At 40.0% G+C, this 18,588-nt stretch overlaps 3 protein-coding genes across 3 annotated transcripts in view; 1 reads left to right on the top strand and 2 right to left on the bottom strand.

The window, feature by feature from the left end:
- Nucleotides 1-291: 291 nt before the first annotated feature.
- On the bottom strand, nt 292-2,008 carry cdkn1bb (cyclin dependent kinase inhibitor 1Bb). The gene is made up of 2 exons (XM_016230731.1): nt 1,227-2,008; nt 292-411 (listed from the first exon to the last, which is right to left on the bottom strand). Exons 1-2 carry the CDS (start codon nt 1,657-1,659, stop codon nt 305-307), a joined length of 540 nt encoding a protein of 179 aa, XP_016086217.1. The 5' UTR covers nt 1,660-2,008; the 3' UTR covers nt 292-304.
- A 2,906-nt stretch (nt 2,009-4,914) lies between these two features.
- yars2 (tyrosyl-tRNA synthetase 2, mitochondrial) lies at nt 4,915-12,150 on the bottom strand. Its single transcript, XM_016230748.1, has 5 exons — nt 11,340-12,150; nt 9,550-9,717; nt 8,105-8,260; nt 5,867-6,037; nt 4,915-5,617 (listed from the first exon to the last, which is right to left on the bottom strand). The coding sequence occupies exons 1-5, from the start codon at nt 12,107-12,109 to the stop codon at nt 5,458-5,460; spliced, it is 1,425 nt and encodes a 474-aa protein (XP_016086234.1). The 5' UTR covers nt 12,110-12,150; the 3' UTR covers nt 4,915-5,457.
- Nucleotides 12,151-14,695: 2,545 nt separating this feature from the next.
- LOC107549583 (uncharacterized) overlaps nt 14,696-18,588 on the top strand; it is a 21,947-nt gene continuing 18,054 nt past the window's right edge. Inside the window, exons 1-5 of the mRNA XM_016230728.1 lie at nt 14,696-14,997; nt 15,190-15,547; nt 15,680-16,513; nt 16,625-16,987; nt 17,150-17,297. Of these exons, the coding sequence (XP_016086214.1) occupies nt 14,696-14,997; nt 15,190-15,547; nt 15,680-16,513; nt 16,625-16,987; nt 17,150-17,297 (2,005 nt within the window). The remainder of the gene's footprint in view (nt 14,998-15,189; nt 15,548-15,679; nt 16,514-16,624; nt 16,988-17,149; nt 17,298-18,588) is intronic.

Here is an 18,588-nt window from a genome sequence, read left to right on the forward strand (position 1 = left end):
GTAATGCATTATATTAAGCGGAATTTTGATTTAGAAAACCTATAGTACCTTGTCAATTTTTTTTAATTTTTTACAGTGTACTTGATATAAAACCCCCATATTTAACATCTATATCAGATGAACATTTTAACATAGGAAAATAAAGGTCAACTGGGTACTAACGCAATATGATTAAAATGAGCTTAGCTCTTCTTAGCTCTGCTATTCTACATTTCACGTGCAAACTGAAAACAGCATTTCTTCTGCGTAAATGAATGCAGATGTTAAAGTGTAAAAAGAAACGGTTGTGCTCACCTCATGGGGTTTATGTGGGAGTCGGGCTGGGGTGTTTTCTGGGTTTTTGGGGCTTTCTGGGCGTCCGGGTCACTTCATCCACGCAGATGTGCGAGCGTTTGCTTTGACACGACGAGTCTGACGCAAACAGAAAAACACACATGTATCATCCCACATGGGTTACAAATCTAAATACTGACATTTAAGAAACAAATCCTGAAAATCTCATCTATCTACCAATCTGAATGTTTTATTGTACGTTTAGAGTATTTCAAATCAAATGCAACTATGTTGCAATGTTTCTTTTATTTGTAAAGCACACATTTTGCACATGAAAGTGCATATGAGTTTATAACATTGCATCTACATTTATTACATCCAATCAAACTTTGGGCATAACAAAGTTACTTCAAAATGCAATTGCACACAGATAGATATTACAAAAATGAAAATTCATATATACAGGCTAAGCAGATATGTGACCCTGGAGCACAAAAGCAGTGTTAAGTCGCTGGGGTATATTTGCAGCAACAGCCAAAAATACATTGTATGGGTCAAAATTAAAAATTTTCTTTTATGCCAAAAATCATTAGGATATTAAGTAAAGATCATGTTCCATGAAGATATGTAAATTTCCTATCATAAATATATCAAAACTCAATTTTTGATTAGTAATATGCATAGCTAAGAACTTCATTTGAACAACTTTAAAGATGATTTTCTTAAATTTTTGCATTCTCAGATTTTCATATAGTTGTATCTCAGCCAAATATTGCTCCAAACCATACTTCAACGGAAAGCTTATTTATTCAGCTTTCAGATGATGCAAAAAATCTCAATTACAAAAAAAAAAAGCGACTGGTTTTGTGGTCACATATGATTTTCAATATACTGGAAAAAGCTAGCAGCTACCTGAAGTTCGTGCTAGATTCATGAGATAATTCCGCACATACCGAGACAGGAGCTTCTTTTCCGCTGCTCTCGGTCTTTTTCGGGCGTCTCCGCGCTCTGCTCCGTTACCCGACAGTCGTGATTGCCGTTAACATCCACTTTATTGTCGTTATTATTCCCAGAGGAGCACGTGTGGAGATCGGAGCCCTTGCCCCGCTCAGACCTGCTGTAGAAACCGGGCACCGAGCGCACGTCCAGCGCGTCCCACCGGTACCTGCCGTCGGTGCGCGGCGTGTGCGTGGAGAAGTCGAAGCTCCACGCGTCAGACGACGCGTCCTCCATCGCCTTCAGCTGCCGCTGGAAGTCTTTCTTTAGCTCTTCGTGATCCACCGGACCGAACAGGTTCCGACACGCCGACGGCTTGGGCTGGTCTGACGGTCGCGCCTCCATCCGCTCCAGCGTCGGGCTGCCGCTAGACAAGCGCACGTTGGACATTTTAAGGCGTTCAAGTCGAAAACACAAACCCAGCAGCTGCTACAGAGCGTCCCCTCCTGCGTTAACGCGATCCAAAGCGACGGGCGTAAATGCAAACTCGCCGCATGAGCGAAAAACACAGACGCGCGACGATCATCAAAACAAAAGCAGCGCTCGCGACGGCCGCTCCTGTCAACTGCGCGTCGTAGTAAAATAGGGGAAGAGAAATAACAAGGCGAGGCTTTACGGCACCCAATATGGCGATGAAAAAAACGCGTGATTGACACAAAGAGCTCTTTAAACGACGAGAGGAACGCCGCGGATTGGTGCATCGGAGATCCGCCTTCTCTCAGCGCACACCCTCCCCACACTCAGACCCAGAGAACGAAAATGAACAAAAACACCCTCGACGAGCCTCCGAGTACTGACTGGAACGAGTCGATTCCTTCGAATGGATCATTTTCGAATCGGTTCACTAAATGATCCGTCTCACTCAAGGTAATTGGTGGCACGGAAATGATCCGTATGGACGCCTATTCAGTATTATAAAAGTCATTTCTTGTTTAATACAAATAATCTGAGCACATCAGCTATCATTAGTAAGATTAAATAAGATTACAGGTTTAAGCTAAATTTCTTCAGCACCAAATAAAAATGACTTTAACACAATATGGTTTATAAAATATGACACTTATGCAGATGTTCGGATCATTTTCGAATCGGTTCACTAAATGATCCGTCTCACTCAAGGTAATTGGTGGCACGGAAATGATCCGTATGGACGCCTATTCAGTATTATAAAAGTCATTTCTTGTTTAATACAAATAATCTGAGCACATCAGCTATCACATTAGCAAGATTAAATAAGATTAAAGATTTAAGATACATTTCTTCAGCACCAAATAAAAATGACTTTAACACAATATGGTTTATAAAATATGACACTTATGCAGATGTTAAAAAAAGAATAGAAAAATGACTTAGGATATCAGTACATTCATTTCGTACCACTGAACAGTTTGTACAGCGGCACATTAGCGACCACAGAACGAGTTTATTTGTTTAGCGCTGCTAATGTTGTTACGTTTTCGAATAAATCAATTAAAAAAAAAACTAGTTTTCAGTTGTATTTTCATGTATGTGCTCCATGTTGACTAAATGTGTGTTTTTTGTTTTTTTTTTGCTGGCTCAAAAAACTTAATATGTAGATTTCATAAGGTTTTCCTACACAGGCGAGTGATTCACATCGGTTCGACTGAATCATTTATAAGATTCACTTCAAATGAACGATTCATTCGCGAATGTTGAATGTCAAGCTCTGAAACAAGAACAATGGAATCTTGTGCAAATGCTAAACATTCGCTGTAAACCCGAACCTAAAAGCTTGTAGAACAACTTTATCAGGAAAAATGTGTGATTGTTCTAAATATTGTGCAAGAAATCACATGAGAATATATGATTTTCTGCTTAAAAACCTTTGCAAAAAATGATGGCCAATGAGTGAATACATAAGGAAAGACAGAACTTAAGTCTAGTTCCTTGACAAAATAGTTTTAAATAAATAGTTTAAGACTAGACTGTATCTAAGAGTTATTAACAGTGTGGTCATGGCCTAACAATTGAATATTGATGGTTCCTCAGTATTGTTCTAGGAGAATAAATCCATGTTCAAACCTTAGTAAATCTAAAAGTTATCAATAAAACAAGTTTTATAACCTTCACAAGTCTAACACTTCCTATGTGATGAAACAGACGATTCATAAACTAAGATATGCATTTAAGATTTCATTACCTGTAATGTGTTAGTCTCTAGTATCTGAAGATGATGATTAAACTTGACACTCAAATGTGGAAGTACAACAAGAGATTCACTAGAAGTTTCATTTGTTCCTAGAAGTGAGAAGCTGGAGTTGCCTAAACATTTCCAGGAACAGCACTGCCCCGCTCAGACCTCGCAATAGTCCTGAGAAGAACTGCGACTCACACTTGAGTCTGTACGAGTTCACGTGGGCGTCACAAACCTGCCGTTTCCACAAGTGTCTTCAGCTTTCTAAACGGACAACGGTTTACACACGGTAGCTGTTTGCCAGTATCTCTTCTCCGGTCAACACACCAAACTTTTGTCAGTTTCAGAAAGCTCAATACAAACTTACACGATTTTTTACCTAAACTTAAAGCTATAAAGGTTTGACGGGTCTTTTAGGCACTCAAAGGCTGTTTAATAATGCTTGTTTGTACCACAGATCACCTTTGTGGAAGCTCATTTCTGCCAGAGAAAATTTTGTTTAAAAATTTTCAACTCATGATTTGGAGTGTTTCTCCAAAACTCAAAATTGTGTGATATAAACAGAATTTTTAAAAAAATCTCGAAATTCTATTTTTTCTACCCCCCTCAAAATTCTATTTTTCCTATTTTCCCCTCGAAATTAATTTTTTTTTCTATTTTCCCCCTCGAAATTCAATTTTTTTCTATTTCCCCCCTCGAAATTCTATTTTTCCTATTTCCACCCTCGAAATTCTATTTTTTCCCTATCCCCCTCAAAATTCTATTTTCCCTATCCCCCCTCGAAATTCTATTTTTCCTATTTTCCCCCTCGAAATTCAATTTTTTTTCTATTTCCCCCCTCAAAATTCTATTTGTCCTATTTTCCCCTCAAAATTCTATTTTTTCTATTACCCACTCAAAATTCTGTTTTTCCTATCCCCCCCCTCGAAATTCTATTTCCCCCCTATTTCCCCCCTCGAAATTCTATTTTTTTAAATCTATTTTCCCCCTCGAAATTCTATTTTTTTTTTCTGTTTCCGCCACAGAATAAAAGATAAAAAAAAGGTTAATTGCAATTGCAAATTTTTTCCCCTCACAAAACTTATAACTTAGCAAGTTTATAACTTGTAATTCTGACTATTTCTAGAAATTCTGAGAAAAAAGGCAGAATTGTGAGAAACAAAAATCTGAATTGCGAGATGTAAACATAAAAAAAGTTGCAATTACCTTTTTTATCCCGTGGTAAAAAAAAAACAAACAAAACAGAATTACAAGATATAAACTCAGAATTGTGACGAAAAAAAAAAAGTCAGAATTTATATCTTGCAATTCTGTTAATATCACACAATTCTGAGAATTGTGAGAAACACACTCCACATTGTGAGATAAAAAGTTGCAACAGAAATGGGTTTCCACTCCTAGTATTTCTGTGAAAGAAATACATTTATGCTCTTATTTAGCTTTCTAAAATGCTTTAATTTGGTATTTATTTCATTTTCTTGATCGTACAACACATTTGCGGTTTTTAAAATGCGCTTTGCTTGAACTTCAACTGTATAAATTAAATCATATTTAATTTCCTTTATGTATACCATCCTATTGCTTCACACACTCATGTCATTTTCTCCTCAGAAGCCAAACTGGGGAAAATTTCACGTAATATACTTAATTAAAGAGTTGAACGGAACCCAGTTTTCCAGTGTGATTTAAAATCAGGAGCGTATTCACACATCAAACCGTGCAATTTGTCCAAATAAAACAGGCACACACAAGGCAAAGTCTGTTCTCACGTCTTTGATATAATCCACAGACTTTCACATGGGGGTTTCTCAACAGCACAATTCAACTCAACATATAATTTCAAAGTCTTTGAGAAGCTGGAGCAGACAGAGCACAGGTTACTGTCCTGAAACTAAACAGACCTCTACTGACCTCTGCTGGCGAGCGCTGGGATTTTCCACAGTTTGTTTTGAAGGCAAAAATGCATTTTAAAGAGTCTGGGATGGTGGTCGGTTTGTCTATGGAACAGAAATGTGTATCTCCAAGTTGGCAATTCACATACTAAGCCACTTCAGGATGTAAAAGTTCCTCTTTCCCACTCGGATCAGGCTGAGTCCGTTAGAGAGAACGTGCTGACCCAGAACCAGAACTTGCTCGGGGTTTGCTGTCCTCTGGTGGTTGATCCAAACACCACCGTCCTTGATCATCTGATACCTGCTCATAAAGGAACAGTGAAAATAAACCAGTAAATAACAAAGGCGTCAATGCATTTTAAAATTAAATAAGGTATCAAAAACCATTCCTTCATTTGTTTGTCTTAATTGACTGAGCCGGTTTTAAATAAAGTGATACAAAGGCTGAACACAAAGTAACAGTGGAACTAAACGTGTGGAGAGTGTGTTACGTTTAAATCAAACATTCCGAAACACTACTGGTAAGATTCCCGCTGTGACGGCGTCTCACCCGCGTGGTCCCTCAGGAATGGCTTGTGCTCTCCTGCAGGCGTCCAACACTGTCGTTCCTGGATCCAGGAAAATCTCATGGAACGGAGCCTCTCGGAAAAGCTCCTGGAGTTCAGTGTCACTCATCTGCTCCAGAGCCTCAATATTACTGTGGTACAGCGCATTGGTGCACCTGTGTGACAGATGGATGGAAAGACAGATCCATCTTTAATTTGAATTTATTATCATGCATCTAGATTTAATGGCATATACAGTGCATCCGGAAAGTATTCACAGCGCTTCACTTTTTCCACATTTTGTTATGTTACAGCCTTATTCCAAAATGGATTAAATTCATTATTTTTCCTCAAAATTCTACAAACAATACCCCATGATGACAATGTGATAGAAGTTTGTTTGAAATCTTTGCAAATTTAGTAAAAATAATAATAACACTGTGTGCGTGTGTGTGTATGGATTTTAACATAATATTAATATAAGATAAGATTTAATTGTATTTATTATTTGTAATTTGATTATTATTAAATCAAATACAATTTAAGTCAATAAAGGAAATAATACTTCAATAATACTATTGAACTTTAAAATATTTAATAATAATGATTTTATTTTATATAATAATAATCATACTTAAATATTTAAATAGTACTTATATAAAATATTAATACTAGAATAATAATAATTATTATTAATATTATTATTACTATATAAACAAAAAACATTTTGCCAGTGGCCAGTGACAAAAGGAAAATTATCAACCATAAATATTTTTTAAACCAGCCACGAAACTGTATGTGCATTATTTCATTTAAAAAAACAACAACAAAAACAGGCAGAACAAATTTGGGAAAAATCTAATAGCAATTATTGTTGTTATTATTAATATTTTTTATGATTATTATTTAATCAAATAATAAAAATGAAATCAATAAAGGAAATATCACAACTCTATTAAACTGTAAAGTATTTTATAAAGTATTTTATTTGATAATTGCACCAAACCTTATGGCATTGCTACAATTAATAGAAAAGTTGCTAGAATTTTATATACTCGCCAACACTGATTTTCACTCACAACTGGCACTTGGTGAGTGTTCATTTTATGCTCTGTATACATATCAGTAAATAAGAAATGCAGAAAATCCCCAAATGCTTATGTGCAAAGCTTGGCGCATCATACCCAAGAAGACTTGAGACTGTAATCCCTGCCAAAGGTGCTTCACGTAAGTTAAGTACTGGGTTATGGGTATGAATACTAGGCTCAATTTTGATTTCATGCTGTTGACTTCACAAGCGTAAATCAGAAACGGAGTATCTTGCCTTTTGGCGCTTTCGAAGCCCTCTTTCCCGTGGACCAGCTTGGTGACTTCAGCGGCCAGGCGTTTGTGGGCGATGGGTTTGCCCGGATCCTGCTTCTGCTGCTCCATCACCTTCTCCACCTCAGCCAGAGACAGGAAGGTGAAGAGCTTCAGGTACCTGGACGGAGAAAAGGGCTTCTAAATAGGCATTATTTTGAATAATAATTATTTTTAACCACAAAGTTTGGGATTAAGAAGATTAACTTTTATTCAGCAAGGATGTATTAAATTGATCAAAAGTGACAATACATACATTTGTAATGTTCTAAAAGATTTCCATTTCAAATAAATGCAGTTTTTTTGACAATCCTCATAAGGCTGCGGGTCTCTCGGTTGGTTGTGCATCTTTTTCTTTGTGCATTATTTCATTTAAAAAAACAACAACAAAAACAGGCAGAACAAATTTGGGAAAAATCTAATAGCAATTATTGTTGTTATTATTAATATTTTTTATGATTATTATTTAATCAAATAATAAAAATGAAATCAATAAAGGAAATATCACAACTCTATTAAACTGTAAAGTATTTTATAAAGTATTTTATTTGATAATTGCACCAAACCTTATGGCATTGCTACAATTAATAGAAAAGTTGCTAGAATTTTATATACTCGCCAACACTGATTTTCACTCACAACTGGCACTTGGTGAGTGTTCATTTTATGCTCTGTATACATATCAGTAAATAAGAAATGCAGAAAATCCCCAAATGCTTATGTGCAAAGCTTGGCGCATCATACCCAAGAAGACTTGAGACTGTAATCCCTGCCAAAGGTGCTTCACGTAAGTTAAGTACTGGGTTATGGGTATGAATACTAGGCTCAATTTTGATTTCATGCTGTTGACTTCACAAGCGTAAATCAGAAACGGAGTATCTTGCCTTTTGGCGCTTTCGAAGCCCTCTTTCCCGTGGACCAGCTTGGTGACTTCAGCGGCCAGGCGTTTGTGGGCGATGCGTTTGCCCGGATCCTGCTTCTGCTGCTCCATCACCTTCTCCACCTCAGCCAGAGACAGGAAGGTGAAGAGCTTCAGGTACCTGGACGGAGAAAAGGGCTTCTAAATAGGCATTATTTTGAATAATAATTATTTTTAACCACAAAGTTTGGGATTAAGAAGATTAACTTTTATTCAGCAAGGATGTATTAAATTGATCAAAAGTGACATTACATACATTTGTAATGTTCTAAAAGATTTCCATTTCAAATAAATGCAGTTTTTTTGACAATCCTCATAAGGCTGCGGGTCTCTCGGTTGGTTGTGCATCTTTTTCTTCCACACTTTTTCCTTCCACTCAACTTTCTGTTAACATGCTTGGATACAGCACTCTGTGAACAGCCAGCTTCTTTGGCAATGAATGTTTGTGGCTTACCCTCCTTGTGAAGGGTGTCAATGATTGTCTTCTGGACAACTGTCAGATCAGCAGTCTTCCCCATGATTGTGTAGCCTAGTGAACCAAACTGAGAGACCATTTTGAAGGCTCAGGAAACCTTTGCAGGTGTTTTGAGTTGATTAGCTGATTGGCATGTCACCATATTCTAATTTGTTGAGATAGTGAATTGGTGGGTTTTTGTTAAATGTGAGCCACAATCATCACAATTAAAAGAACCAAAGACTTAAACTACTTCAGTCTGTGTGCATTGAATTTATTTAATACACGAGTTTCACAATTTGAGTTGAATTACTGAAATAAATGAACTTCTCCACCACATTCTAATTTATTGAGATGCACCTGTACATGCAACATGAGCAGTTTTTAATCTAAACTAGATTGTATAGTTTCGAAGTTTGAAGCAAAAACAGAATGGTTTGACTTCAGTTTCGTGAAACTATGCATAAAAAATATCTGCATGAAACCGAAACAGCAGACGAGCTGAATGAGACGCAGATTCACTCTCTGCCAGCAGGTGGCGCTTAAAGCGTTTTCTTGGTTTCCGCTGTAAACAAAGCAGCGCTGCACTTATGAACTTTAATATGCATTATACAGAAGCAAGAGGAAAAGAAAAAATACCATCGAAAGACAGTAAGTTCCCCTCAGACATGCATTCATATAAACTCTTACCCCTAAATGAATCGCGATTTGTTTAGCATCTCAACCGATTTGAATCCTCACATATTTGAATCGATTTTCAACCGGCTCGCGGTTAATCGTTACACCCCTAATAATGATACTGAAAATTCAACTTTGATCACAGGAATAAATTACACTTTACAATACATTCACATAGAAAATAGTTACTTTGAATTGTAATAATATTTCACAATTTTTACAGTATTTTTTAACACCCATGTTGCGTATGCCGTCACGCTCTGAGGTTGGTAACTCACCCCTCTACGCTCTTATCTGGCAAGCGGAGGAAGTACTGGTAGAAGTCGAAGGGCGATGTTTTATCTCTGTTCAGCCACACAGCGTTTCCGGCCGTCTTCCCCAGTTTATCGCCCATCGAGGTGGTGACGAGTGGAACCGTGAGTCCATACACTTCCTCGCCCGTCTTCCTGCACAAGAGCCGTTATTGTTAACAACTTCTAAAATCCCATTCATTAACTGAAATAAAACTGAAATATAAATAATAGGTGGAAAAACGTGAACATTAAAAAACGTAAATTAAAAAAAATGTTGGTTTGGCAGCAATTAGAAATAAAAAGTTCAAGTTGAAATATTAAAACGACAAACTAAAACTGAAAGAAAAATGGCAAACAAAAACGAATAAAACGGCAAAAGCACATAAAAGTACAAAAACCTAAACTAAACCTAATTCAAAATTAATTAAAATCGAAATATTAATAAATACTAGTTATCTTAGTATTACTATAATAACAGTGGCACAAGAGCACACTCCTATAGAGACACACACATATGAAGCTATAATACATTCTGAAATATTGTTTGCACAAATAAAAATAATTAATTTTTAATGCCGCACTGACTTACCTTCATAAAATATAGTTAAATTAGAATTACTATAAATCCCAAACGTGCCACTAAACTCCTTTATTAGCATTTTAAGTTTAGTGATTTAGTGCCAATACTGGAATCATATAATATCAGGTCTTATTTGAACTATTTTCATAAACATTTTCACTATAGTGCCATGCTTAAAACGTGCAATTTCTGTACTGTACTTGTACTTCACATTTTTGTCCTGTATTTACACCCAGTCCTTCGTGGTGTTTTCATGGTACATGTCTGAAAATATGCCACTTAATGTATATACACTACTGCTCAAACGTTTGGGATCAGTGCGATTCTTTATGTATTTTTAAGCAGTCTCTCTTGCTCAGCAGGGCTGCATTTATTTGATCACAAATACAGTATAAATGTGAAATGTTATTAAGAGAAAACTGTTTTTTTTCCTCTCTTTGAATTGTTAAAATGTAATTTATTCCTGTGATCAAAGCTGTATTTCCAGCATCATTCCTCCAGTCTTCAGTGTCACACGATCCTTCAGAAATCAGTATAATATGCTGATTTGCTGCTCAAGAAACATTTCTGATTATCATCAATGTTGAAGAGTTCAGCAGCCAAAATTTGTGTGGAACCCATTATACATTTTTCAGAATTTGATGAACAATATTTAATATTTTTTTTATATTATATTAATATATGTAATATTAATAATATATATTTAATATTTTAATACAGACATATTTAACACACACACACACACACATATATATATATATATATATATATATAGATTACTTACAAACTGTAATCTGTTGCTGATTCCAAATTACACGACTAAAAATGTAGTTAGTAACATAATCCATTACATTTCAGGTGATTTAATCGGACTATTTGTTGATTACTTTTGACCTAACTTGTTCATCACATTTATTTAAACAGAGGAATAAGGGAGCCCTATTTGAACAAGCTCTGTGATCGATTGGTTCTGTCTTTCAATGAGCAAGAGAAATAGTTCTAACCTACACAATTATTCACCAGCACAGTCTATTTGCCCACATTTAGAAGCTTATTTTATGCACCGAATAACTTGCAAGATAAATACAATTAATGGTTAAAAATGCACTTTAGATTAGACACTTAGAATCGATATTTTTACGCGAGGATCGATCCCTAGAGGTGCTTATAATGCAAGAACGCCACGGTGTGCAACCTGTGTACGAGCTCGTGTCCGCTCATGATGTTCCCCAGCTGATCAGCTCCGCCCAGCTGGAGCCTGCAGCCGTGCAGCTGGTGCAGACGGTAGAAATCAAACGCCTGGAAGATCTGGTAGGAGAACTCGGTGAAGCTCATGCCCTCCGCGCCCTTGAGCCGAGACTGAACGCTGTGGCGGCTGAGCATCGTTCCCATCCGAAAACTCCTGCCGACCTCCGAGAGGAACTCCAGCACGCTCCAGTCCTTGTACCAGCTGCGGTTATTGAGCACCGTGAGCCGGCCTAGCCTACTCGAGTCCGGGCAGAAGTACAGCTCGTGGTGGGTGAAGATCCGGTGGAGGCTCTCCAGAATCCCGCGGGAGTTCTGCTCCACCGCAGCCGGCGAGAGGCGCTCTCTCTCGGCAGACCTCCCGCTCGGATCCCCGATCTGCGCCGTGGCTCCGCCGAGCAGCGCGATGATGTCGTGCCCCGCGGCTCTGAAGTGCAGCAGGCCGATGATGGCGAGCAGGTTCCCGGCGTGCAGGCTGTCCGCGGTCGGGTCGAAGCCGCAGTAGACGGTCTGCGGAGCGGACTGGAGCAGATCCGGAAGTTCCGCTTGCGCCGCGTGCTCCGGGAACGACTCCTTCAGGAGGCCTCGGTTATGCAGGGATAAGAGCAGCCCGCTTCTGCTAGATGGAGAACAATGGAAGGAGGTTTTTAGGTAAGATGTTTTTCTCAATATGACTCGTGAATGAACTCGACAGCATGACCGCGCAATGGACGCAGCCATGTTTGAACGGACGCTCTCGCCAGCTAGTGGACAGATGTGGGAGTGTAGAAATAGAAATGAGTAGAATGGCATTTTTTTTTACATATTGTAACGATACTGTTAGAAAAGGACACGCGTGCGAAATGCACTGAAAAAGCTGAATTCAAAAACAAAATATATGTACAGTGGTGGCCAAAATTATTAGAACACTATATTTTCACCAGCTAAACAAATGGGTTTGAAGCATAGACTGTATTAAAAACCGGGTTAAAGGCACAATATGTAAGTTTTCGCCGCTAGAGGGCGCGTATTCAAAACAAACAAAGAGACAAAGGCGTTGCAGTGACTGAGTGTGGAATCATGGGAGTTGGCGTGTTCATCCCCAAAGCTGATGCAGTCCGATGGGATTGGTAGAAATCATGTTTATGGATGAGCTAATGTATTGAATATTTATTAGCGTGGTAGTATGAAGCAGGGTGAGGCTGAAAGCCGTCGAAGCGAAACGAGCGTGACACACGGCTTGAAAGCAGCGGAGCTTTTATTATGCCACAGTCGAGCGCTTCCGCTGCTTCCGGTCGTGCGTATGTGGGGTAAAGCAGCGGAGCTTTTATTATGCCACAGTCGAGCGCTTCCGCTGCTTCCGGTCGTGCGTATGTGGGGTAAAGCAGCGGAGCTTTTATTATGCCACAGTCGAGCGCTTCCGCTGCTTCCGGTCGTGCGTATGTGGGGTAAAGCAGCGGAGCTTTTATTATGCCACAGTCGAGCGCTTCCGCTGCTTCCGGTCGTGCGTATGTGGGGTAAAGCAGCGGAGCTTTTATTATGCCACAGTCGAGCGCTTCCGCTGCTTCCGGTCGTGCGTATGTGGGGTAAAGCAGCGGAGCTTTTATTATGCCACAGTCGAGCGCTTCCGCTGCTTCCGGTCGTGCGTATGTGGGGTAAAGCAGCGGAGCTTTTATTATGCCACAGTCGAGCGCTTCCGCTGCTTCCGGTCGTGCGTATGTGGGGTAAAGCAGCGGAGCTTTTATTATGCCACAGTCGAGCGCTTCCGCTGCTTCCGGTCGTGCGTATGTGGGGTAAAGCAGCGGAGCTTTTATTATGCCACAGTCGAGCGCTTCCGCTGCTTCCGGTCGTGTGTATGTGGGGTAAAGCAGCGCTGTTTTATCATACTAGATACATTTGAACGTTCTGTTATAATGCTACTCTGTGCGGTCGTCACCGGTCTATTAAAACACACAACATATTAAAGCGTCTTTGGTGTTTCCATGTTTTCTACAAAACAAAACCGGAAATCGAGGGTGCATGACGTCATTGGCAGGCGACAATAACCAGGGACCAGCCACTATTTAAAATAGCTCTTCGAAATATTTGGGATAATGTAAGTACACAAGTCAGCAAAATATAACTGTTCTAATGATTGATATTTTAATAAAAAAACGTACATATTGTGCCTTTAAGTCAGTTATTTCTATTTTTTGCTGTAGTGTGTCAGTAGGAAATATCAGTTTACATTTCCAAACATTCATTTCGCCATTGATTGTAATAATGCAGTGAGATTTTTGTCTGACAGCAGCCAGTGCTCCACACAGAGATCTGATCTGATCATCATCAGTCTGTCTGGAAGGACATGAAGAAACAGAACAAACTGAGACCGACTCAATCCAGAAGAACTGTGGAGACGTCTCAGAGATGCTTCAAGAAACCTAGCTGCAAAGCTACAGTACTGATAAAAGTTTTGATGCTGATGCGGTCAAAAATAATGTAAAAAATAGATTTTCTTTATCAGTTAACTTCTATGAACTAGATTAAATCTACATTTGGTGTGAGCATCCTTTTGCCCTCGGTGCACTTGCTCATAGTTTCTCAGGTAGCTTTGCAGGTAGGTCTCTTGAAGCATCTCTGAGACGTCTCCACAGTTCTTCTGGATTGAGTCTGTCTCAGTTTGTTCTGTTTCTTCATGTCACTCCAGACAGACTGATGATGATTTTCTGAAGACATTAATTACAAGCAACAGGACAAAAAACTACAGTAGAGCAAATAAGAAATGCTATGCTACATACATTGTATAGAGTAATCAAATGTATAAAAATGCTGCATATGTAAATTAAATATATATTTCTTCTTATTAAAGTTACAAAAGTGATTTAGTCAAGAGCAGTGAGATATTTTCTCTCTTTTGTTGTTTGATTAACATGATCGTCAGACAGCAGGGATATTAGACTGCTGTCACTTTAAGAGCTACCCGGATCCAATATACTGTTACACATGTGTTTTCTTTCTCAGCTGTTTGCTTTCATTTAAGACCTAAATTACTGTGTTTAAGAGGATACTTGCAAAAATGGGCATTTTGACACATAAAAGTGTGTTTAACCGTTCAAGTCCTAAAAAACAGCAAAAATAACTCAATACTCGTTCATATAACGTCCAATACTCTATGAGCACTGTCTTCAGGTGTGCGCGCCTCTCTGACAGCGCTCAGAAACAGTCTTACAGACAGCACACACATATAGCTAAATTAGTTCTCTTTCACTGCTGATTGTGTTTCAATGGCTAAAAATCACTTAATACAGTTATCTTCAAGGTGGTATCTTTATTTCAGTGCACCTTGATATGGCGACGCCCATCATCCGTCTTCAAAACCCCACTGCTCCAGAGGATCGTCAACAGGCCCTATTGGTGGCGACGAATGAGTCCTGTGCCTACAGAGATAGACAGAAGACTTTTCCTGTCCCCCCTGCACAGCTGCTGAATGAGTCCACTGCCCTAGACCATGCTGAAAGGGCACTTCATGCTGAAGGGATCCCTGCGCCATCACGACCGCAGTGCCTGGGGAAGCTGGTCCTGCCCTTTGGCCAGTATCTCAATGCCCCGTTTCACTGGCTTGTGGCAAACGATGTGGGCTACATGAAGTAGTAAGCATATTCAACTTACAAAGTTTTTATTTATGCTTAAAAAGATGCTGATAGCAAATAATCTCTCTCTCACTCTATTTATTTATTTATTTATGTATGTAAGTCCATGGCTGTTATCACTGTGTAGCCTGTTAACTTTTTGTCTTTGCAAAGTTTCAATCTTAATTTTGCAATTGATGCATGTAATTGCAGTTTGGTTGACAAGCACAGAGAAGAACTCTCTAACAAACCTGGAAAGGAGAAGATCCAACATCACTGGATAAAAGACTACCTGGCAGAGTACGCAGATAGCTTTCCACAAGTCTCAGTTGTCCTGGAGGCCAATGTCCACCAATCCATTTATGGACAGAAAGGGTTCAAGTACCATACCTTTCAGGAGATGTGGGAGCTCTACAGCCAGTATTCTGCCCAGAAGGACAGGCCAGAGGATTTTAGTATGATCCAAAAAGCGTACAGCTCTGTAAGCCAGTGGCTACACACGCCTGTGACCCATATCGCCAGCGTGCAGATGAAAAGGTTTAGGAAGTACATTTATGACAAGAAAGATCAAGTGAGTTGTGTGATGCACAAACCGTCTTACCACAACTTTAAATGAATGTTTACAATTACCATTTCAGCATATTACTTTCATGATAAAACAAAATAGTTAATCAGAATGTTCTGAATTATGTTTGTTACAAAGATGTCAAGCTCTTCCATCAGTGACACCTCGTGGCTGGATGACACTCTCTTATTAGAAGTGATCAAAGCAGAGTCCACAGCTTCCACAGCATCATCCACGGCCATCGACACGCCGGCATCCTCATCCACGGCCATCGACACGCCGGCATCCTCATCCACGGCCATCGACACGCCGGCATCCTCATCCACGGCCATCGACACGCCGGCATCCTCATCCACGGCCATCGACACGCCGGCATCCTCATCCACGGCCATCGACACGCCGGCATCCTCATCCACGGCCATCGACACGCCGGCATCCTCATCCACGGCCATCGACACTTCCGCATCCTCATCCACGGCCATCTACACGCTGGCGTCCTCACCCGCGGCCATCGCCACGCCGGCATCCTCATCCACGGCCATCGACACTTCCGCATCCTCATCCACGGCCATCTACACGCTGGCGTCTTCATCCACGGCCATCGGCACGCCGGCATCCTCATCCACGGCCATCGACACGCCGGCATCCTCATCCACGGCCATCGACACGCCGGCATCCTCATCCACGGCCATCGACACATCCGCATTCTCATCCACGGCCATGAACACCTCCGCATCCTCATCCACGGCCATCTACACGCCGGCGTCTTCATCCACGGCCATCTACACGCCGGCATCCTCATTCACGGCCATCTACACGCCGGCGTCTTCATCCACGGCCATCTACACATCCGCATTCTCATCCACGGCCATCTACACGCCAGCAGCATCAGCCACATACACACAGGCATTAAATAAGTCCTCATCCACATCCATAAGTCACGTTTCCTCTGCAGAACCATGTGACTCCCCAGTGAGTAATATTAACATACGCAAATGTATTAACCATAAATGATTATAATTGGAATTAAATGATGCTTATGTATTATTTTGTAATTATGTTTTCTGTTTTGACATGTTTCAGGTCGAGCTGGAGGGTTGGGTGCGACTGTGGGAAAATCCCAACGGCATCCCACCAGCTGACCTCTCCTGGGTGAAGGACGACCTCGAGCGAGGACTCTTTGGCCCCATTCAGGTGTATCGTGACAACACCGGTGTATTGAAGAGGAGTCGAGCACTAAAATCTGACCGGATGTGGTTTTACCCTCCAGAACCTCCAGGCTACATTAGTGGTCCCCTGCCAACTCTGCATCTCTTTTTTCGAAGTCGCGTCTTTGTGTGGCAGCCTGTTGGAGTATGGAAATACTTACTGAAGTGTCCTCGGGGTGCAGAATGTGTGGGTCAAGGAAAGGCTGTGTACCTCTACAAGTCAGGCTACCACACCAGGGTATTATATATTTTTTTATTAGATTTGTTAATAGTACAGTTCCTTGCAACGCAACAATTTAATGATTTGTTTTTATGCAAGTACACCTACAGATTAAATCAAACAATACACTGCTGTTTTAATAGCATATTAAATATTAATAAATGTTTTTTGATATTGCAGGTTTGTCACATTTGTGATGTATCCAGCTGGTATTGTATGCTGACGGAGGTCCTGTGCTGTGGCCAGTGCACCAAAGCAGCCAGGGGTAGTGGCAGTGGCAAGGTGGGGCATTGGTTGGCATGGGATCCTGCTATCCTGTGCCAACTCAGTGAGGCTCACCAAGCCATGTTCCCAGCTGTCCTCACAGACACGTGAGTACACTGAACATTGGTGTAAATCTAACATGACTTGAATTAGTTGCACTAGCCACTGTCGTACAGGGGGCCAAGAGAGCTCAATGCGCTGCAAATGAAAGAAAAAAAAACATGCAAATTAAGAAACATCTTCATCAATTTGACAACACGTGCTGCAAATACTCACAGTGGGACAAAATACAGAAATGCGCTGCAAATACTCACAACACAATTAAATACAGAAATGTGTTGCAAATACTCACAACCAAATACAAAAACGCACTGCAACTACTCACAAACCAGTGTTGGGCAAGTTACTCTGAAAATGTAATCAAATTACTGATTACTCCTTTTAAACAGTAAGTAAATACTGTTAAAAAGTAATTAGTAATTAGTTACATTACTAGTTACGTTACTTTTTTCTCCATGAAATTTATGAAATCCCAGCATACACGCTCCCGAAAATTATTTGTTATTAAAGCATCAACATTCACAGAACACTGTTATTTTTAACTAAAGCAAGCGGCTGCTGCGTGCATGGTTTGGCATGGCAGAATGCCAGCAAAGAGCGCTGCATTTATAATCTCTAAAAGACATCTCAGTTCATTGCAATCTCACAAATCTGTCATAACACAATAAATATATGCATAATGAATCTACAATTCGTGTGTTTTAATGAGAGGATTCGTGAGCATGCAAATTTCAGCACTGCATATTGCACTGCAATAGATGAATAACAATTTATTTGTTTTAGATATTTTATGTTTAGATATTTCTATTTTGCAGGAGTCCCGTGAATCATTTTATTCTCCCGTATCCCGCGCGCACACACGAGTGTCTACCCGCCCGCAGCAGCACTCGCCCATCTTCTCCCACGCCGCACTCTGTTGCGTCGGGTCTCGCGGGACCAGGTCTCTAATCCACTGGCACTTGACTCGACAGTGCGTGTGCTACATACTTTTTGCAATCTCTAGATTATAAAACACTGCATTCTGTCAGCAATGTAACGCGGCAGTAACGTATAGAGCCCTGTAACTATTCTCTAATTACTATTTTGAAAATTATAACGCGTTAAATTACTCCATACATTAAAAAATTTATCAAATTACAGTAACGCGTTACTAAGTAACACTGCTCACAACACAACCAAATACAGAAACGCGCTGCAAATACTCACAACACAACCAAATACAGAAACGCGCTGCAAATACTCACAACACAACCAAATACAGAAACGCGCTGCAAATACTCACAACCAAATACAGA

Source organism: Sinocyclocheilus grahami, unplaced genomic scaffold (genome assembly GCF_001515645.1).
Source record: "Sinocyclocheilus grahami isolate Dianchi unplaced genomic scaffold, SAMN03320097.WGS_v1.1 scaffold376.1, whole genome shotgun sequence".
Taxonomy (NCBI): Eukaryota; Metazoa; Chordata; class Actinopteri; order Cypriniformes; family Cyprinidae; genus Sinocyclocheilus; species Sinocyclocheilus grahami.

What these genes read in the sequence shown, in the direction of transcription:
- cdkn1bb (XM_016230731.1), bottom strand. Translation starts at nt 1,659, where the DNA reads ATGTCCAACGTGCGCTTGTCTAGCGGCAGCCCGACGCTGGAGCGGATG. An exon ending in GAAAAGAAGCTCCTGTCTCG is followed by an intron (nt 412 to 1,226) that starts GTATGTGCGGAA and finishes TGTTTGCGTCAG; the next exon opens with ACTCGTCGTGTCAAAGCAAA.
- yars2 (XM_016230748.1), bottom strand. Translation starts at nt 12,109, where the DNA reads ATGGCTGCGTCCATTGCGCGGTCATGCTGTCGAGTTCATTCACGAGTC. An exon ending in GGACACGAGCTCGTACACAG is followed by an intron (nt 9,718 to 11,339) that starts GTTGCACACCGT and finishes GCTCTTGTGCAG; the next exon opens with GAAGACGGGCGAGGAAGTGT. An exon ending in CCAGATAAGAGCGTAGAGGG is followed by an intron (nt 8,261 to 9,549) that starts GTGAGTTACCAA and finishes TTCTCCGTCCAG; the next exon opens with GTACCTGAAGCTCTTCACCT.